At 41.3% G+C, this 20923-nt stretch overlaps 2 protein-coding genes across 6 annotated transcripts in view; one reads left to right on the forward strand and one right to left on the reverse strand.

Moving 5' to 3' along the window:
- Window positions 1-16060, reverse strand: part of LOC308402282 (PRELI domain-containing protein 1, mitochondrial-like) — a 26953-nt gene extending 10893 nt beyond the window's left edge. For 2 of the 5 annotated variants that reach the window (XR_013972726.1, XR_013972727.1), the window contains exons 1-6: window positions 15925-16060; window positions 14999-15122; window positions 14474-14699; window positions 12738-12851; window positions 11273-11351; window positions 10025-10597 (exon numbers count right to left, since the gene is read on the reverse strand). Coding sequence is in view for 2 of the 5 variants with exons in the window: in XM_080890986.1 (XP_080747112.1) it covers window positions 10506-10597; window positions 11273-11351; window positions 12738-12851; window positions 14474-14699; window positions 14999-15090 (603 nt within the window). In the remaining 3 variants the exon portion in view is untranslated. Of the gene's footprint in view, window positions 1-160; window positions 325-8615; window positions 10598-11272; window positions 11352-12737; window positions 12852-14473; window positions 14700-14998; window positions 15123-15248; window positions 15897-15924 lie in introns of those variants that run through there. The other 3 variants (XR_013972728.1, XM_080890986.1, XM_080890985.1) reach the window with 3 other exon arrangements.
- Window positions 453-1399, forward strand: LOC308408953 (von Willebrand factor-like; the record flags this gene model as incomplete). Its single annotated transcript, XM_080901435.1, has 3 exons — window positions 453-544; window positions 651-713; window positions 901-1399. Coding segments are annotated over 3 exons (378 nt in total), but the record flags the coding sequence as incomplete, so codon positions are not given.
- Window positions 16061-20923: the final 4863 nt, after the last annotated feature.

Here is a 20923-nt window from a genome sequence, read left to right on the forward strand (position 1 = left end):
AAGGTGGGAGAGTTCAGGTAAGCGACCTACAGCCACAGTTCATGTGTCAGAGTGGAGTCTGATCCAAAGTCCTCCCTCATCCTCTGCTGAACTCAGTGGTTGTTGCTGTGAAATCAGCCTGTTTGTGTGTTTGACATGTTTCACTCAGTGTTTCCACCACTTTGTCTCTGCTGTGATGCAGCTGGACGACTCCACACTGACCCTCAGCAGCTCATCTCAGCTGGTTCACGGTGTGCAGCTCTCTAAGGACCAAACTGGAGTCACTGCCGAACTCACCAAACTCAGCATCTCTGTCTTCTTTGATGGCGACACCGCACAGATCGTCTTAAAAGGTACAGAAAATAAAGTTTAACTCATGTAATGTAAACTGTAAACTGTGCTGTTATTTATTCTTCTGTGTTTGTCCAGTTTGAATATTGATGCTGATCTGACTCATTCTGTCCTGATCCTGTGCAGGACCTGCTGGTTCATCTGTGGAGGGTCTGTGTGGAAACTCCAGCAGCTCTCTGAGTGACCTGAGGCTCTCTGAGTACAGCTCCACCAGGTAAGACCGCATCACAAGCTCAGAGTCCCTCTGACTGCTGCTGCTGATGTTGCAGATATTCTGTTTTTATAAAGGAGCCTGAACTTTGTTGTTTGTCGCCCCCTAGCTGTGAGATGCAGTACAGTGAGCCTGCTGACAGCACGATCAACTGCACCAGTGTGACTGAACGGTGAGCAGACTGATCCACAAGGCAGGATCTGTTTACCCTTTGACGTAATAAAAAACATGTGTGTTGATCTGTCTTGTAAATTACATGGTACATCACATGTGACTGTAGCATAGATGGAAGATAAACACAACTGATTACAGATTATTATTTTATTGTCTTCAATTTTGTTTCTCTATCTGTGGTACAGCTGTAATCTCCTGAAGGAGGCGCCCTTCTCCTCCTGTAACACTGACATTGACCCAGAGCCCTACATAACCGCCTGCACCGACACTTTGTGTAAATATCCTGCGGTGAGCGGACTCAACTGTCAGTTCCTGAAGGCCTACGCCAGAGCCTGCAGTCAACACAACCACGCTCTGGATGGCTGGACATCAAAGACCGGCTGCTGTAAGATGTTAATAAGACCTTAATAAGACGTCAGATTGTCACTGATTTCTAGAATCGATTCAATTCTGATTCGATTTGATTTGAATCGGGGAAATTTGGCCTCAGACAGTCAGAAATATTATAATTCAGATCATGCATCGGTACATTTCTATATTTTTATATCCATAAAAAGAAAGCTGACACTTGCGAGACTTTATCAAATATTGAAGATACTTATTATCTAGACGGAGGAATAATCACACGTGGGGCATCGGCTTTCATGGGAACATTCACACCAAAAGGTGACTTTGTTTATTGAACTCTCGCGTATACTCCGCAGCATAACAGGAAGCATCCTTTCAAAATAAAATCACAACAGATGACAATGAGGGCATACCTATTAACTAGCTCAACAAAACTGTTCTTGAAGTAGACTGAGAGAGAGAGAGAGAGAGAGAGAGAGAGAGCTGTGCATGAAGTGTGATTGTATCGTGGTGGAAGCAAAACAGCAAAAGTAAGAGGGAATTCACGTCGATGTTTATCAAATGTGAAGCGTAGTTTGCTGCTTCTTTTGTGCTGGTTCAGTGAATTTTGGTTGGAGAGAGAAACCTGCAGCTTCGGAATCTAGCGCAAAAAAGCGTGGACCCGCCGAAACATCAGAATCAGCGAGCTGTCGGCTTTCAGCCCCAGTCCGTGCCGTCGGGTGAGAAAGGCAACATCTCACTGATCCTGATCCTGATCCGCGGGTCCGCGCTTTGTGTTTACGTCTTTGTGCAGAATCCATGTACCTGCTCTCATTTACTGTTTTAGCTGTTTGGTGGTTGTTGAAATTTTGTGAGGTTTAACCTGAGATTCTGGCTTTTTGGGCAAAATAAATTTAGATTAAAAAATCGATTCAGGATTTTAATGAATCGATATCACGTTATCCAAGCTAGAATCGATTTTAATCGATAAATCACTAATCAAAACCCACCCCTATTAATAAGCTCTCCTTTGTTAAAGAACTGAACTGTGGAGTTTTAGAGCTCCCACGTTTTCAGGATAATACATCAGTGTGTTCCTCTGTAGCCTCTGAGGCCTTCTGTCAGGACAGGACCTGCAGCGATCACGAGTTCTGTGGTGAGAAGACGGTCGGTGGTGACACTCGCTGCTTTTGTCGGACCATTTTTGCCTCCAAGTACCAAGAAAACAACTCTTTGGGTACGACAGCTGTGACATCACCATGACAACAGGGCTGAATAATGGAGGAAAACTTCTAATTGTGATTTTTCTGACTGATATTGTGACGTTCAGGTGATGCAGCGGTCTGCAAGGAGAACACTGCTTCAGTCACTCTGGTCGGTTGTCTCCTGGAGGACAAAGACATCAATTACTCTGCTTTACAGCTCAACGACCCGACCTGCAGGGGTCAGGTGGACGAGCTCACCCACATGGTGACCTTCAGCTTCAACAGCAGCAACAGATGTGGGACGGTGGTCACGGTGGGTTTCATCTCCTGCTGTTTAAGCTTTGATCTCTGTGAATTCTAAAATTTTTGGTCATCTGAAGTTTATACCAGTCAGTCAACATCTTAAACAGTATCAGATGTTAAAGATGAAACAATGAAGAACTTGCTTAGTATCTGATTATGTGACCCTGCAGACCAACAACAGCTACATCATCTATAAGAACACCATCAGGAGCCAGAATCACTCTTCTGACATCATCACTCGCAACGACCAAGTCCAGATCGACTTCTCCTGTGTTCACAGTCAGCCAAGCATCCACACTGCAACCTTCAGAATCAGAGACTGGTTTGTAATGGCTGCTAGGTATTGTTTGAATATTTGTTAAAATGTGGGCATTGTTAACAGAGCAAGTATTTTAAGATGTTGGGATTGTTGTTAACAACAGTGTAAATGTGTGCATTCTGCAGGTCCGCTGCACAGTGCATCACATCTGGAGCTTGGAATTACACTCTGACTATCAAGGCCTACACTGATGCCGGCCGCACACAACTTGTGGAGTGGAACAGTGAATTGCAGTTGAACCAGAAAATCTGGATGGTGTTGAAGACCAATGGCTTGGATGGAAGCATGGTCAGTGTGGTGACCGACTCCTGCTGGGCAACTGACCAGGCATCACCCACCAGCAGTCCAAGACATGATCTGATCATTAACGGGTGAGAGAAATTCAGAGGTGGTGGTTGCTCGCTGCTGCTCAGAGATTAATTCCTTTTGATCACTATTATGGACTCCTGAACAAAGTTTATTTTCCTGCTTATGAACAGCTGTGCAAACCCTGCTGACCCGACGGTGCAGGTGGAGGAAAACGGACTGGCAACCTCCACTTACTTCTCCTTCAACATGTTCCGGTTCACTGGGGGCTCTAGTGACATCTTCCTTCACTGCCAGCTCCACCTGTGTCCCAAACAGGGGAACAACTGCATCCCGGTACGCAAATGTTCATAGAAAGATATACCAAATCTGGCCATCTTTTCTGATTTCATGAGACATTGCTCTGCACATAGACATTTCTCTTCAGTGTGCAAATGTTCAAGCACTGAAGCGCATTATTTACTGTTCCTTATCCATAGTGTCTTTTGCTATTGATGTCCAAATAGCTTCTAGCTGTCCACAGAGAATTGGTTTGCATAAAACTTTAGCGAGCTGTCTTTGAATACATTAAATCTCAAATCTGCTCAACAGAACTGAAGTCTGACCTTTCGCTTCGCCATTTCATCAGGTCCAGAACTTCACATTCTTTTTTCTTGGTCAAATAGTGTCTGCACAGCTTTGACTTATGATTGGGGTCAATGTCTTGTTGGTATATGAACCCACGACTAATCAGCTCCGGTCCAGAAGAGACTCCATAATGCACTAAAATGTTGTGGTAGACTTTCTTGTCCATGACACCATAGATTTTTTTCCTAATTTGCCCGAGCTGTTAGATATGGGTGCAGTGCATCAAGCATTAACCCTTTAAAGGCGGTCGGAGCGGCAACGCTCCGTTTTGCGTAACTATTTTTAAATCCCTGTAGAACCGGAACCATGTAAGCTAGCACAATAATGTTGTTTTGCATATGAAACTGGAGGGGTTGTACTTACATCTTATGCCATCAGCTTGTGCTAGGTCACGGTTTCCTTCCACATATAGCTTTGCAAAAATTGCATAAAAAGTGCTTGCAGGAACAAAAATGTAATACACTTTGCCAATCCGATCAGCTGTTCGTAACACTTCCTACATTGAAATAGACGTCAGCGCGAACGATCGCATGTCCGCCATTACCTGCCAGAAACCGGAAGTGACGTCATTTTCGCGGAAAATGTAGTTTTTTTACTTGTAGGCCTTAAAAGCCTATACTGGTGTTTTTAAAAGTCATGTTTGACTTTATGCTTTTCTGAATAGTTTCTGTGATGCTTAGAACTCAAATTGTACTGCTTTAAATAGTTTATTTTGATGCACATGCTGTTTTCTTTGCAAATTTGCATTATACGATTGTTTTTCAATTTTTCTGCAGTATATAAAAATTGGTGTATCTCAGAAATAAAACTATGAAGACACTCAAATTAAATTTCCTGTGGTTGTAAACTATTTTTTGCAACTTTTTTGTATTTAAAGTTTTGAGGGATAAACCTCTTAAATTTCTCTAATTAGAAATATATGTTAAAAAACAAAACAAAAACGATGTTCAATTTTTCTGTAGTTTATTGCACTTTTTTGCAATTTATGTGGTTACTATGGATTTAATGCATAAATATTATTAAAATTTGGGCTATAACAGTTGTATTGATGTATAGCAACTTGAAATGCTCCCAAAAATGGCACTACAGCATGTAAAAATATAAAGTAAGCTTTGGCGGACTTGGTTCTATGGTAGGTCTTAAAGGGTTAAAAGGTTCTTCAGCTTTTGAAAATGCTGTTTCTGATGCTGTTCATTGTTATCACCGGAATTCATCATTTTTAAAAGATGAATCGACCCATATATAATAGATGCTGATCGACTTTCAGAGACTACTATCATCAGATTCAATAAAAATGTTATAATTGGAGGGTTTTGACACAAAAGATGAAATGTTTGCTGTCAGTGGCTTCAGTCCTAAATGAATGGATCACTCTTGGTTTTGTAAAGCCTGGACTTTGTCTTTAACTTCCAGACGTGTAACACACCTGCTCGGGTACGCAGATCTGCCAGTTTGACATATGAACCTGAAGCTCCAGCCTTCATCAGCGTGTCCTGGACTTATTAGGTAAGGTACAATCGGCTTTTGTGATTTACCATCATATATGTTATGTGGTGATTGCTGAAGAGAACAGTGAAGTTTAAGTAAGAAATTCAGAAAGAGGAAAAATGCCTGAGGAAACCTCACTGGTGGAGGTGGAAAGAGACATTACAGATATGTTAGCAATTTTTACTGGAGTTAAGTTTTCTGCCCACCTAAACTGATGGGTTTGTATTTCCAACTTTGCCTGATAAGCTGTTGAGTGAATAAAATGTCCTAGTTTATACAGTGGTTCAAAAAGGTGTTTCCCCCCCTTCCTGATTTGGTATTTCCTTTGTAGATTTGTCACACTTAAATGTTTCAGATCATCAAAAGAATTTAAATATTAGATAAAGATAACACAAGTAAACACAAAATGCAGTTTCTAAATGAAGGTGTTTATTTTTAAGAGGAAAAAACCTACATGGCCCTGTGTGAAAAAGTGATCGCTCCCTTAAACCTTATAACTGGTCGGGCCAAACTTAGCAACAACAGCTGAAACGAAGCGTTTACCATAAATGGCAGTCTGTCTTGTACAGTGCTGTGAATGAATTTCGGCCCGCTCATTTTTGCAGAATTGTTGTAATTTAGCCACATTGGAGGATTTTCAAGCCTAAACCACCTTTTTGAGGTCATGCTACAGCATCTCAATCAGATTCAGGTCAGGAATTTGACTTTGGCCACTCCAAAGTTTTCATTTTGTTTTTCTTAAGCCATTGAGGTGGACTTGCTGTTGTGCTTTGGATGATTGTCCTCCTGCAGAACCCAAGTGGGAATATACGGCCATCTGTTCGTGATCTCAGCTTGAGGTCAAGAATCGTTCTTTTGTGACCTCCTGGATGAGTTGCTGATGCACTCTTGCAGTAATTTCGGTAGGCTGGCCTGTGAAAGTTCATCACTGTTCGAGGTTTTGTCCATATGTGGATAATGGCTCTCACTGTGGTTCACTGAAGTCCCAAAACCTTACAAATGGCCTTCTAACCCTTTCCAGACTGAGAGATGTCACCTACTTTGTTTATCAGCTGTTTCTTTGGATCGTGGTATGTTGTTTTGCTTTTTGAGATCTCTTAGCTTGCTTCAGTTTGTTAGAAAATTTCTATTTAATTACAAATACTTTTTCATACAGGGCCATGTTATCTTTGTCTAATATTTAAATTTGTTTGATGATCTGAAACACTTAAGAGTGACAAATACACAAAAAATAGGAAATTAGGAAGGGGGCAAACACTTTTTCACACCACTGTACGTCACCTGACAGTCCAGCATCAGGGCAGAGGTCATCCTCAAACACAGATGATTCCAACAGAAGAACTGGGATATGATTTGTGAAAAGGAGCCAAGGTCTGTGACAGAAAGAACAGCAGTCACAGTTTACTCTGGTTGTCTTCTCAGGTGGTTTCCACGGTGACTTGGATGGACTGACTGACCAACCGAGTGCTGACCTAATGTGACAGTGTTCGCAGAGACAAGAGACATGCTGCTTTTATCCATCTCCTTTATACTTGTACTATTTCTGCTAAAGGATGGAAAAATAAAGCGTGTGGTAACCAGTCTGTGTTTTTCCAGAATTTCATTACTTCTACTTTTTGGCTCTGAAACTGTTCAGCTTGAACTCCAGTCTTTTCAGCTTTAATGAATATTTCCTGCAATACATTCAGAGGCTTTGAAAAGCTGACGGGCTTAGAAAAATGAAAAGATGTGCACTAATATTAGTGTTACAGACACCACCCATTCATTCCACATTTAAACATACAGTTGTGGTCAGAAGTTTATATACACTCATCATGAATGTCATGGTAATTTGTTTTTTTTAAATAATTTATTGGAACTGACCTTTTTCGATGGTGGAATGATGGTATAGCATACATGTTTAATTACTTTAAAAAATAAGAGCTGGGTGCTCAAGTTTGAATTTATTTGGAATTTTCTCTAATTCACACAGGGTCGAAAACTATGCATAAAGACTTAAATATATACTTACATCCTCACTAGTATTTGGTTAAATGTCTCAGAAGGTTTGACCTCAACCAAACACTTTTGGTATCCATCAACAAGCTTCTGGCATAATTCAGGCTGGATAACTGACCATTCATCATGGCAGAATTGGTAGAGTTTATTTCAATTGGTTAGTTTCCTCGCAAAGACCTGGCTTAGCTAATGTGAGCTAATGTGCTTTGAATGTGCTTCCATTTGAATCGAGTTTTCGTTTGTGTTTGGGATCGTTGTCAAGTAAAAAAAAAAAAGGAGAGTCCTGTATTATTGCATCCACATTGTGTAATGTACCAGTAGCAATAGTGTAAAAACAGCCCCAGAGCATGACGCTACCACCATGCTTGACGGCCGCTGCAGTGCTACTCCTCCAAACACACCACCTGTCATTTTGGCCAAATAGTTCAACCTTTGTCTAATAATAATAATAATGGATTGTATTTATATAGCGCTTTTCGACACCCTCATAGCGCTTTACAATTCCACTATTCATTCATTCACACACTGGTGGAGGCAAGCTACAGTTGTAGCCACAGCTGCCCTGGGGCAGACTGACAGAAGTGAGACTGCCATATCACGCCATCAGCCCCTCTGGCCAACACCAGTAGGCAGTAGGTAAAGTGTCTTGTCCATCGAACCGGCAACCTTCCGGTTACATAGATGAGCTTCCCAACCCGCCGCCCCGGTCGTCTAGTCTCATCATAAAGATGTTCTGCAGAATGCATTTGGCTTGTCCATATGGGCAGCTACAAATTTCAGTGGAGTTTGAAGGTGTTATTTTTGGAGTAGGAGTTTGTTTCTTGGTCAGCACCCTCTCATTCCGTGGCAATTTAAAACTGACTTTGCTATCGACGTTGATGCTGGTGTTCCAGAAGTTTCCTGTTCATGGCAGGCTTGAGCCTGGGGGATCCCTGAACATCCTGACCAATTTCCTCTCATCTGATAGTGACAGTTTGGCTCTTCTTTCAGTCCTTAGCAATGAGACATCCAAATAACTTGTACTTAGATGAAACTGCTTGAACTGATGATCTTGGAATCTGCAGTTGCTTAGAAATGGCTCCAACAGACCTTCCCAACTCAGGTTAATCTACAGTTTTCCTTCTTATATCTTCACTTAGGCTTTCCCATTACAAGCATTGGTCAATCCAGTGAGGGCAGTTTAACAAATTCTTTTTATCCGGGCAATGAGAAACTACCATTTGCAGCCCACAAGTTTTTTCTCTTTTATTTTCAGGTGCTTACTTTACCATGTAAGAACCATGTAGAACCTTCAGCGTCAAGATGTGTGAATAGATATTATATAGAACACACAGGGAGTGGGCAGAAGTTTTAACACTGATGTCCCTCTTCTAGCCAACATGCAGGACAGTTTATATGGCCAAAATATCTTTTTGTAGCAGGCTGTAAATATCTTTATTTCTGTTGTAAAGTTTGACATTTTGCGTCTGTGGGAACTGACTCACTTTTGGTCACTTTTAGAACCAGTCTGAAGTGGATATTAGAGAAACTGCAGTGTTCAGTGCTTTAACATTAGCTTTATTTGTTAGCCCCAGAGGTTGATTTTGCATAATGCAGCTTGGCATGCTGCAATATTAACATACACCAGGTTACTGACAACCCTTTTTCGAGCTACCAAATGGAAAAATGGGAAAGCCAAAACGGATAAGACTACATCTAAAACACAATATCCTCTTTAGCATGAGAAAAAACAAAACTCAACTCTGACCTTCCCCTTGGTCTCAATGGGTTGGCCAATTATCCAGAACATAAATCTATTGGAATTTTAAGATCAGAGCCATACCACCAGAAAACAAACATCTACTCAAACTGGCATATGGATACTATGAAACATGCATTTCTACAACAGTCTGATTCTAAACTACCTGAATCTGATGTAAACCCGTTCCTATTGATAGAAAATCTCTTAAGACATTTACTGTGGGAGGTCCCAAAGAAATCCAAGATGACAATAATCATTCAGAGAATTCTACAAAATAAGACAAAACACTATTTCCATATAAAAATATAAAAACAAAGATAAGAAAAGTCAACATAAACTTAAATTATTAACTTAATATCATGTTTACATTACATAACTGACAAATTACAAACTGCAAACTTAAAAAAAAAATTACTAAAACTTTAATAAGATGATTAAATCAGTCCCAAGGAATCCTGGGAATTATTGTAGTTCATTGCTCTGGTGACTTTGAAAAGTAATCAGTATCAGCTAATGTGTCACCAATCAGAACTGAGGATGAGTGGATGCCCCACCGTTTTAGTGCTGCTCTTCAAACGAGCCATAGAGATTGAAAATGTGACGTCATTCAAGGGTAAAACCGCAAAGGATTCTGGGAATTCGTGGCAAGAGGTACTAGCGCACGCAGGCTTTCAATTGAAATCAGTTACACAGCGATAAAAAGAAACACAAAAAATGGAAAGAAGCTGTTGTATTATTAACTGCAATAGCCGCTCACATGACAGCCACGGGAAGCCGACGGGTAAAGCAGATAAAACAGGTTTTTTGGTTTTTTGTATCACTAATTGCCCAGTACGATTACAGCATACAATATTATTGTCACTGCTACATTTCTGTAATCCGTACCAGAAATTATTTCCACTACTAATTAATTACCATTGAGCTTAAAGGTCCTATTAATAAACGGTTAACGAATGTGTATTTATGAAGACGATTTGTGAGACTGGTAAACTTACCTTTGTTTGTGCGATGGTCTTTCGTTCTACACGGTGCATTTCAAGGTCCTGTACCCATCCGTCAGTAAACTGTACCTGGGCTTGTTGCAGTGACCTGAAGTTACTAAACTTCATGAATGTATGCACTGGTGGTGGTGAAAGTTGGGCAGCACGCTAACGTCTTTTGTCCACTCTGTGTGCTCGTAAGGGTCTAACCCTTTCACTCCTTTGATTTTTTTCCACGTATCTTTTCTTTGCCTTTTCGTCGAGTCTGTCTTTGTACAGACCGGCATTGTTATCCTTCGTTTTGTACATACCTTTTTTGGGGGGCAAAGAAAAAGCAAGAAGGTATTGGAACCGGAGAATGAACGTTTTGCAGTGCTGCAAATACTTGCATTTGATGCGGTACTTGGATTGTTTTGCCACGAGTTCCCGGCATGCAATGCGCAAAAGTCACGTGGTCTGTCAATCTCTATTGTGGGCTTGTTGTTCCTACTGAGGTTCAGACAAACTGTTTGGGTTTCTGGTTGGGGGTCGGCGTGGCTTGTGGTGGGAGGGGCTTTTGCTTCTCTGATGACTCTCCCTGGTCACTAGCTGTGGATAAATAAAAGTAGAAAATGAGGAACTGTCACACTGATCTGAGCCCTGAAGTGAAAAATAAACTGAATATGAGCATAATGGAGCTGAAAATAGGTTTAAGGTTTAACACTAGAAAAGAAAATGCACAGTTCTCACACCCGGAGTGTACCGTCGTCTTTTATATGCAATCTAAGGTTTAAGTTCTAATGACCGAAAATCAGGCTGATCTAAACTACATCTACATAAAAAAGTCAAAAGAGAAGACTCATATGACATTTGTTATTCATATTTTAATAAATAAAAAAAATTGTGACTCCTGTGACCAAATCTAAAAATCAATGAAAAAGTTGACATCACTCTAAGCCACCACCAAAGGTGTGCAATACAGTAAATGTTGGTCTCAAGATTGAGACCAACGTTTAATGAAATGCTCTAAAAGTTAAATTAGACAAAGATGATCAGAGAAAATAAAAACCACAGTTTTTAAATGATGATTTCCCTTTTTAAGAAAGAAAAAACAGCGGTTTTGTGATAGGCTGACGTTTGTTTTCTTGGTTTTAACTGGATTTCTTTTTACAGTTTCAGGACTTTTGTACAAAAACACATAGCTTGTGGTAATTAAGCTTCAGGTTTTGGTGAAGCCCTCAGAGGTGAAATACAAATGTGTGTGTGCATGTATTTGTGACTTACTCTGTAGCTTGGAGAGAGAGTACTCCAGCCCTCTCATGGCTTTAGCTTGGTTACTTTTAAACCTGGCAAGACCGAATTCCTGGCGGAGAAAGACAAAGAATTAGTCAAAGATAAATACCCGCACCATACGTTAGCTGTATATAGATACTGACGAAGTGTCACATAGTTGGTTTTGGTATCTTGGCTTGGCTTGAGAGCCAGGAGGTATTACTTCACAATTTTCTGAGTGTTTGCAGACATCTTCCATGCAAACTATGGGCGACAATGGACAATCTGATAAGAGACCAAACCAATCGCAGACAGAATTTTGGTGCAGCACCCTCTTTGCAACGAATTTCCCCAGCAACAACTCGCTAACTAGTCAGGGGTTTTATTTATGACCTGCATTGCCAAGGAGTAACCGAGATATTAGCTAAGCCAACATGAAGCTATGTAACAAGCATAACAACCCAACTGCAAAAATAATGGAATAAAATTATAATCGCAAACATGCAGAACATTAAGGCAAACTAAGCAGCCGTTATCAAGTTCGTGTTGACCACACCTCCAGCCATTACTGGGGATCTTTTATAGAGATTGAAAATGTGATGTCATTCTGGGGTAAAACCGCAAAGGATTCTGGGAATTCGTGGCAAGAGGTACTAGCGCACGCAGGCTTTCACATGAAAACAGTCACACAGCGATAAAAAGAAACACAAAAAATGGCGAGAAGCTGTTGTATTATTAACTGCAATAGCCGGTCGCATGACAGCCACGGGAAGCCGACGGGTAAAGAGATCGTTTATGGGATTACGTCGTGGAAGAGAAATTGTTCAAGCCATGTTTCCGAAGTAACAAGAGCTGACGTATGGCCTGGATTGCAGCAATTTGAAGACCAAATATAACGTTTCAGAACACTCCAGCTCACATGTTAGTCTGCTCCAAGCATTTCCACAACAGTAAGTCTTCTGTTGTAGTTATTACGTAATTTATCATAACATAATTGTTGATGTAGGTTACAAGTAAGTCTTATATTGATTTGAATAGAATTCATTGCGCTATGCTGCTTTGTTCACTGTGGCTTTGCGGGCTAATGTTTGTTATGTTTTGTAGGAAAACCAGCCTACAAAATGCTGGAATGCGATCCAGACTGGGCGCCCTCTATCAACCTTTGTACGGACCTGCCGTGTTGTCCGTCGTTTTGTACATAACTGTTTTTGGGGTAAATAAAATGCAAGTAGGGTTTAAAACCACAGAATTAATGATTACCGGTGCTGGAAATACTAGCGCTTAATGCAGTGTTTTGATTTTGTTGCCACGGGTACCCACAAAGCAATGCACGAAGGTCACGTGGTCTGTCAATCTCTATTAGAAATACACTAAGAGAAGCTGATGTGTTCTTTATACTTTAAGTGATAGTAGGTTGAGTTTGGGTTTTGGTGGCCAATTTTCCTTAGGACTGAAACATTTGTATGTTTGTGTATACCTGTATGGGTCGACCCAGTCCATATACAGCTGTGGAGATCCAGGCCTCCCTCCTCAATTTGGTCCAAGATGGCCGACCATGGTTCTCTTCAAACAGACACCGCTCCACAACAGTCTTAGAGGCAGAGACGGTAGAAAATGTACAAAAAAGCCCGTTTTTACTCCAAACACAAACTATGTTCAAGCACAGGAAAAAGTATTATATTCAACTTAGTTAAATACTGAAAATGTTAAAACCAACCAGACTGTAAGAGGCCTTGTAGTTTTCCAGTCAAAAAGCATTTATACCTGTGTTCAGTGCAGTTCTTTAAATCTGCAAATTCATCCATTTTCTTGTCCTTTCTGAGATGAGCAAAAGTGGAGAGAATGGCCTCATTTAGGCAACTATCTCCAGCCTTTCCAGCAAGGCATTCCCAGTCCAGTCCTGTTTCTGTCACAGGTCTCCTCACAGCTGGACATGCCCAAAACCCCTGACCTAGTCCATCAAAGTCTAGATGTGCAGGAGATGTCCTATTCAGGTGCTCAAACCATGTCAGCTGGTTCCTCTATTACAGTGGTTCCCAAACTTTTTTTGCTGCCTTTGTTTTACAACACGCACGCACACGCACAAACACATCCTCCAACCACACACACCCATATTTTGCTCCATTGCGGTTTCTTTCACACCTCAAACATTTAGTAAACAATTAAGCAAATACAAGTAACTTGCAATAAATTACAGGTAGTAAGAAAGTAAACTATTACGCTACGTCCACACCTACACGGGTATTTTTGAAAACGCAGCTGTTTCGTTGACACATAAACAGCATTTCGAATCACCGAAAACGGAGATTTTTTTAAAACTCCTTTTTTTCCGTTTACGTGTGGATGAGGAATACAGAGTTCGTCACGCAACGTCAAAGGTATGTGCCTTTTTTCACGTCACGCTGTGCGCACGTTATTGTTTACATGAGATGAATTGCAGAATGGCAGATAGAGACAAAATACTGTTAATCTTACTGTCTTCAGGTTTTACACACTAACATATACAAACGCAGTTACTGTCCCTCCATTTAGAAAGGCAGAGGCGTCACGGTGTGATTATTTTACTGTATGTGTAATAATATTCAACATTGCTATCAATGCATTTTTCAAAAAATGCCTCTCTGTGCAAAATGGGTTTAAAAACATAAACAACTGTGGGATACTGTTTGTCCGTGATAGGGAGAGCACAGTGCTGCTCCCAACGCAGGGAAAACCAATTAAGCACGGGAGACCTACCTCGGCACTTGTGCAGGTGAAACCAAAGGGCAAACATGCTTCACCAGATTTTCTAGTCTTTGGCTTAGAATGAAGTTGGTTTGGAAACATATTCAGCGATGCTTCATCTCCTGCTTTGCATTTCTGTGGGCGCCCCGTGCTAGCAGTGTCCAAGAGTTTTGTTTTTTCTCCCCCCCCTTTTCATACCGCGCCCCCCCTGCAATGGCTCTGCGCCCCCCCCTGGGGGGCGGGCCCCACACTTTGGGAAGGTCTGCTCTATTACATCCACCTCTTATGACCATGATCTCATGCTTTCATGCTATTCACAGCTCGTGGCCATTTTCTGATTGGTTATCTCAAACTGCAAACTGCCCCATTCAAAGTGGGAGAAATCACTTGATGACAATAAGACCATCGATCTGAACTCTATCCTATCTGTCATGGGGTGGGGGTGGGGGGGTTAATTAACCACAGTGATCTAATCAGAGCGCATCTCACCATCAGCGTGTTGTGGTTCAGGTTCCAGGTCTTGGTGATGAGCGTGTGGGCCTGAGGGTCCACGATAGAATCTTCCAGGACATAGACCGCCCGAGCCATGTGCATGGGGAAGACCCGCTCCGCCCAGCCCGGCAGGCGGTTGGTCTTCGTCAGCAGTCGCCTGGACAGCAGGTGGTTGCTGGAGGTGACCTCGCGGTATATGACATCTTCCGTGAGTACATGGGTGCTGGTACACCAAAACAGATCTATTTTTTAAGGACACTCACACATTCTTTTTTTTTAAATGTCTTTTATTGTTTAAAAAACTGAAGTTCTCCAAACAACACCCAGGGTTGATGCAGTCAAGATAAAAGCACGACAGTTTGGTCCACTTTGTCCATTGTCTGGAGAAAATGGACTAATGTGTTTTTTTTCTTTTATTGTACTAGATAATAAGGTGACATTTTTCACTGTTTTATAAGGGAAAAATATCAGATTCATTGATGGAAATGACTTTGCATATTCACTGAAACAATCATTAATTACCTGTATGGGTTTGGGTAGCGCTGCCAGAAGGCAGCCAGCACCTGATGCCACGGGCTCTTAATGTCCACCTCGCTGTGGAAATACCTCCCCATGTCGGCATGTACTAACAGAGCTCATTCAGCAGCTGCAGGAACAACATAAGAGACAAGTTATATTTTTTTTAAATATATTTTGTATTTAGTGTCATGAGTTCCTCTTCATGTTTAAGTTTGTAGAATAAAATTCCTGTCCCGTTGGTATGAACACTCACTGAATTTGATCACGGCAAGCAAGAGAGGATAGGACAGTCGTGCCAAAGTCCCCATTAACAGGACATAGACAGCTGATTGTGCCTGCATTAGTGCCTGAAAATCCGGGTAGCTTTAAATTCTAACAGTGTGTTTAAATGACTTTAGTTTTCATACCACAAAAAGCTTTTCCCCCACAAAAAGTTTTCAGACGCTAGTTTTCAGACACCAAATGAAAACCGTTGGGGTGAGCACGTTTTTAAATATGCAATTGTTAACAGTAGAATCTAAAGTTGCCACTTTAGTGAAAAAATGACTTTGCGTTGGCCGGGAATCGAACCCGGGTCAACTGCTTGGAAGGCAGCTATGCTAACCACTATACCACCAACGCTCACATCAGCAGAGGGGAAAGTAGAGCAACTTATCCTGTGATTAACACAATACTAGTACTTCTACGCAATGCTTTTCATCATAGCATTTGTTTACTGTAAAAACTGTTAGCTGCGACCGTTATTAGGTGTTGCTACAGCTCGAGGCCAGCATTGCTAATCCCTTTGTTTTATAACCGCACTTCATCAGCGGGCTCAAGCTAGTTAGCTGTTTAACGCGGTCGCACAAACACCCTCTACCGTAAACGTCGCAGTCTGTTGTAGCTGCTGAGGAAGCTAACAGCTTCGGCTAGCCAAGTAACGGACGTACCTAAAGCGCGTGTTTCTCAAAGCCCGGCGGACTGTAAGTGAGCCGGCATGGATAAAACACAGCAGCGGGGCAGCTCGGGGGTTTCTTTGTAGCAGCTGCTTATTTGAGACAGAAACAAAGAAGAAAAAAAGTGGACCCAGGCGGTCATACGTGCACTTACCGCCTTTTTCCACCAGATGGCAGACTAGACAAGCAGAAATCAGGTCGCGCTGCTTGGTAAACGGTTCACGACTAAATCCACATGATCTGCAGACCGCATGAAGTTTGGAGGTCTGTGGCAACTCTGCAAAAATTTGGTGCCCTCTGTGCACTCACTCTGTCAATTTACATGATTTACATATTTTAGTCTAGGCAACCCAAAATGTGACGTTCACATATGTGGACGCCAGGTTCTAGGAGGTTAAAGAAGTCCAGATGCTTTTCCTTCCAAGCTCCTTAGATCACAATACAGTTTCTCTCAATCTTTTAAAGTGTAAATCTGTCTGTACGTGCTGGTACCACTTCTGTCTGTTGCACTTATTTACTCTAGGATGGGTGTCAGCTAACAGAAAAGGAGTAAATACTTTTTTCCATTGTTACAAAATAAAATAATAAATAAATAACTATACTGTACAGGCAAAAATATACTACAGACACTTTTCAGTTGTGAATTGAAGCAGGCCTGGTCAGATTTAGAGCAAATCTAAGTTCCAGGTGATATATCCACTTAGACTATGGTTTAAAGATCTAATGTTTAAGAGAATAAAGTTGTTATGATGAGATTGAGCAGTGATTGATCCCCTGGACTTGCTTGATACCCTGCACTTTCCACGGAATTCCTATCACATAAGCTGGCCCTGAAGACCTGCACTTCATGTTGTTGATGAAAAAAAGACAGTTGAAAAATGCAAGAAATGTTTAAGAAATTCTAAGATTTTTTTTTTCTTTCGCAATCACTGTTTAAACATAACTACCAAAAGAGCTGTACAGGAAAGGAGTGTCTCCTGTCTGGTAAAATACCATGAATTCAGTCCAGGTTAAATGACTCAATAATATGGGCTGCACCCAATAAAGTAAAGAAAACTTGTCTTGTAAAATTAGGGTGACCATATTTTGATTTCCATTTGATTTCCAAAAAAGAGGAGATTTGGCTTAGTCATGAAAAACTTTAATAATACAATTGCTTAAAGAAAACTTTAACATATTTAAACGATAGGCTTTTACAAGTCAACAACTGCAAAAAAGAGGACGGTTGGTCACCCTAGTAAAATGGTGAAATATTATCCGTTCATCCATTCTCTTCTGATTATCCAATGGGGAAATATTGTTTTTCTGAAAAATTCTCAATAAATTACTTAGTACAGTGGTCCCTCGTTTATCGGGGTAGTTATGTTCTAAAATTAACCTGCAATAGGTGAAATCTGCGAAGTAGCCAACTTTATTTTTATACAATTATTATAGATGTTTTAAGGCTGTAGAACCCCTCACAACACACTTTATACACTTTTCTCAGACAGGCATGAACATTTTCACACTTTTCTCTCTTGTTTAAAGACTCTCAAAGTTCAAACCTTTGTAGAAAAATAAGTCCAGTATTATAGAATGAAACCAAAGACACCCGCAGGTGACTTTGGCGGTGCAAAACGTTTCATCGACATTGTTGTGTTTGTTGGCGAGAAAACTTACAAACACACAGTACAGCACTTCAAAGCCACACTGGTAGCGATCGAAGATTTATTTAAACTTGACAAGCTGGACACATTCTGTAATGTACTGGAGACACGGCACGAGATTGATTGACAATGGTCACCCTGTACACCTCTGACTTCTGCTACAACTCTGAATTATGCCACATTCAGAAGTTTGCAGATGACACGGCCATCATGGGGTGTATCTGGGATGATCAGGAAGAGGAGTACAGAAGTCTGGTGAGGAACTTTGTCGCATGGAGTCACACAAACCACCTGCAACTCAACACCTCAAAGACTAAGGAACTGGTTGTGGACTTCGGGAGGTCCAGAGAAGGTCCCCTGCCGGTTCAGATAGAGGGGGAGGAGGTGGAGGTGGTCAACAAGTACAAGTACCTCGGGCTGTGGGTGGACAACAAACTGGACTGGTCATGCAACACAGAGCACCTGTATAAAAAAGCCCAAAGCCGACTGTACTTCCTCAGGAGGCTGAGGTCTTTTAACATCTGCAGGAAGCTCCTGAGGATGTTTTACCAGTCAGTGGTTGCTGGAGTACTTTTCTATGCTGTGGTGTGCTGGGGGAGCAGCACAGCAAAGAAGGACTCATCAAGGCTGGAGAAACTGATCAGGAGGGCTAGCTCTGTGGTCGGCATGAAGCTGGACACTCTGGTGACAGTGGCAGAGAAAAGACACTAAAAAAACTGCTGGACATTATGAACAATGCTGGGCATCCTCTGCACACGGCCATAAACAACCAGAGGAGTCTGTTCAGTGACAGGTTGCTTCTCCCAAAGACAAGAACCAACAGACTTAAAAACTCCTTTGTCCCACACGCCATCAGACTGTTTAACTCCTCTCTGGAGGGGAGAGGGAGGGGAAACAGGAGGACAAAGGAGGGGGGAACAACTAAGCTGTAGTGCCTCTTCACTTCACTGTGCAATACCTTTTGTGCAATACTCTTGTTAATAGTCAACGGTGCAATAGACCTCAATACTTTAAATGTGCAATTCACTTGTATTTTTATTTTTATTCCTATTTATTCTATTTATCCCCTTCGTATATTTTATTTATATATGTCTCTGTATTTATATGTGTGTGTGTGTGTGTGTGTGTGTGTGTGTGTATATATAACATTCTGTAACTCTGTAACTTCTGTCGGTGCTGTGCTTTTGGAAACCGAATTTCCCAGAGGAACCCACCCGAGTGATTAATAAAGTCTTATCTTATCTTATCTCTCTCTTATCTGGTCTACAGCCAATCAGGATGCAGAACACAATGTGCTGTAAAAAAAAAAAAAGAAGAAGAAGAAAAAGAAAAAACTACGGAGCCCTGCAAGGGACATGGGAGAACAAAAATGAAGATGAACTTTTGTGAGATTTCGCAAAAGTAACTCGGGATCTCACAAACGTTTTGCGAGATCTCGCAAAATAGGCTGCATCCTTCAGAGGCTGCCAGCTTGAAGCTGACGACCCAGGCGACGAAGGCTGGCCCAATTCAAAGGCTGCTCCAAATGTGTCCTTTGTGGGCCAGCCTTTTCAGGCGAGAATCTAGCTGTGTACACTTCAAATATCTGCTTGGTTTATCAAGACATCACATATTTGCAAAGGTGCTCCAACGTTTTTGGAGATGTCTGTTACCCACCAGTTTGAAGTTTTGCGAGATCTCGCAAAAGTTCATCTTCATTTCTTTTCTCCCATGTCCCCTGCGGGGCTCAGTAAAAAACAAAGCATGCAAAATTTCATGCGAAACAGCAAGGCAGCGAAAGGTGAAACGTGTTATAGTGAGGGACCACTGTATTGAAAAATTAATTACAGTATAATTTGTTTCTCCTTTCCTGTAAAATACCTACAATTTAGGCCCTATTTAAAATTATTTATGCAGTACTTGAATGTAGTTAAATAAGAGTTATCCTCTTATTCGAGTGTACCTATTTTGCCTGGTGATTTTGTGTCATTATACACATTAGACAAAGAAATTTAGAACCAAATTTTACATTTCATACTGGTGTTTACTATATTATACTATGTGTCTGTATCAAGTATCAGTGTCTCCTTTGTCTCCTTCTTCTTGGCTTGGTAACATGTAACAACTGAACATGTTGGCATTTTACAATTATCCCCTCTTTCTGTCAGCATTATAGATTCAGCTGTGTTGTAAAGTTAATAGGCTAAATAGGATAAGTGATGTGTCCTAAAGTATCCTTTAGATCAATGACTAGATGCTGAAAAAAAAAAAGAGCTCACCTCTTGGGTCGCAGTTGCCTTTGTCTTCATCCACAAGTACACGGTTAATTTTTAAAACAGCTCCCCCAAGTTTCTTTAAATAAAATACCCCCATCCACATAAAACTAAAAAGAAAAACCCATCTCAAGCGTTGTCAAGACCCAAACAAACATATAACCCTAATCTGACTGAAAATCAGAATCAGAATCAGAATACTTTATTGATCCCTAGGGGAAATTATTTTTTGTTACAGTGCTCCATTATAAACTAACATTAACAAGACATACACTACACTAAGAATAGCACAATATATACATATATATATATACATAAAAGTCACTTATCAATAAATAGCTGAAAAAGAAACATGTGTAGCTGTAGCAGTAAACAGTGTGTTAAGTGGATGCGTTGTACAGGGAGATGGCCACAGGCAGGAATGATTTCCTGTGTCGTTCAGTGGTGCTTTTCAGTAATCTCAGTCTCTCACTGAACGAGCTCCTGTGACTGACCAACATGTCATGGAGTGGGTGGGAGGTGTTATCCAACATTGTCTTTATCTTGGACAGCATCCTCCTCTCCGGCACCACCTTGAGGGAGTCCAGCTCCATCCCCACAACATTACTGGCCTTACAGATCAGTTTATTAAGTCTGTTGGCATCTGCGACTCTCAGCCTGCTCCCCCAGCATGCAACAGCATAGAGGATCGCACTGGCCACAACAGACTTGTAGAAAATCCTCAGCATTTTCTGGCAGATGTTGAAGGACCTCAAAAAATAGAGACGACTCTGGCCCTTCCTGTAAAGTGCTGTGGTGTTTTTAGCCCAGTCCAGTTTATTGTCAATGTGTACTCCAAGGTATTTATAGTCCTCCACAATGTCAACACTGACCCCCTGGATTGAAACAGGGGTCAAGTGTTTCCTGGTCTTCCTGAAGTCCACGATCAGTTCCTTGGTCTTTGCCACGTTGAGCTGCAGATGATTCTGCTCACACCACGTGACAAAGGAGTCGACCACAGCCCGGTACTCTGTCTCATCATCCCTGCTGATGCATCCAACCACCGCAGAGTCATCAGAAAACTTCTGAAGATGGCAGGTCTCCGTGCAGTGGCTG

The sequence above is a fragment of the Rhamphochromis sp. 'chilingali' genome, assembly GCF_963969265.1.
Source record: "Rhamphochromis sp. 'chilingali' genome assembly, chromosome: 1".
Taxonomy (NCBI): domain Eukaryota; kingdom Metazoa; phylum Chordata; class Actinopteri; order Cichliformes; family Cichlidae; genus Rhamphochromis; species Rhamphochromis sp. 'chilingali'.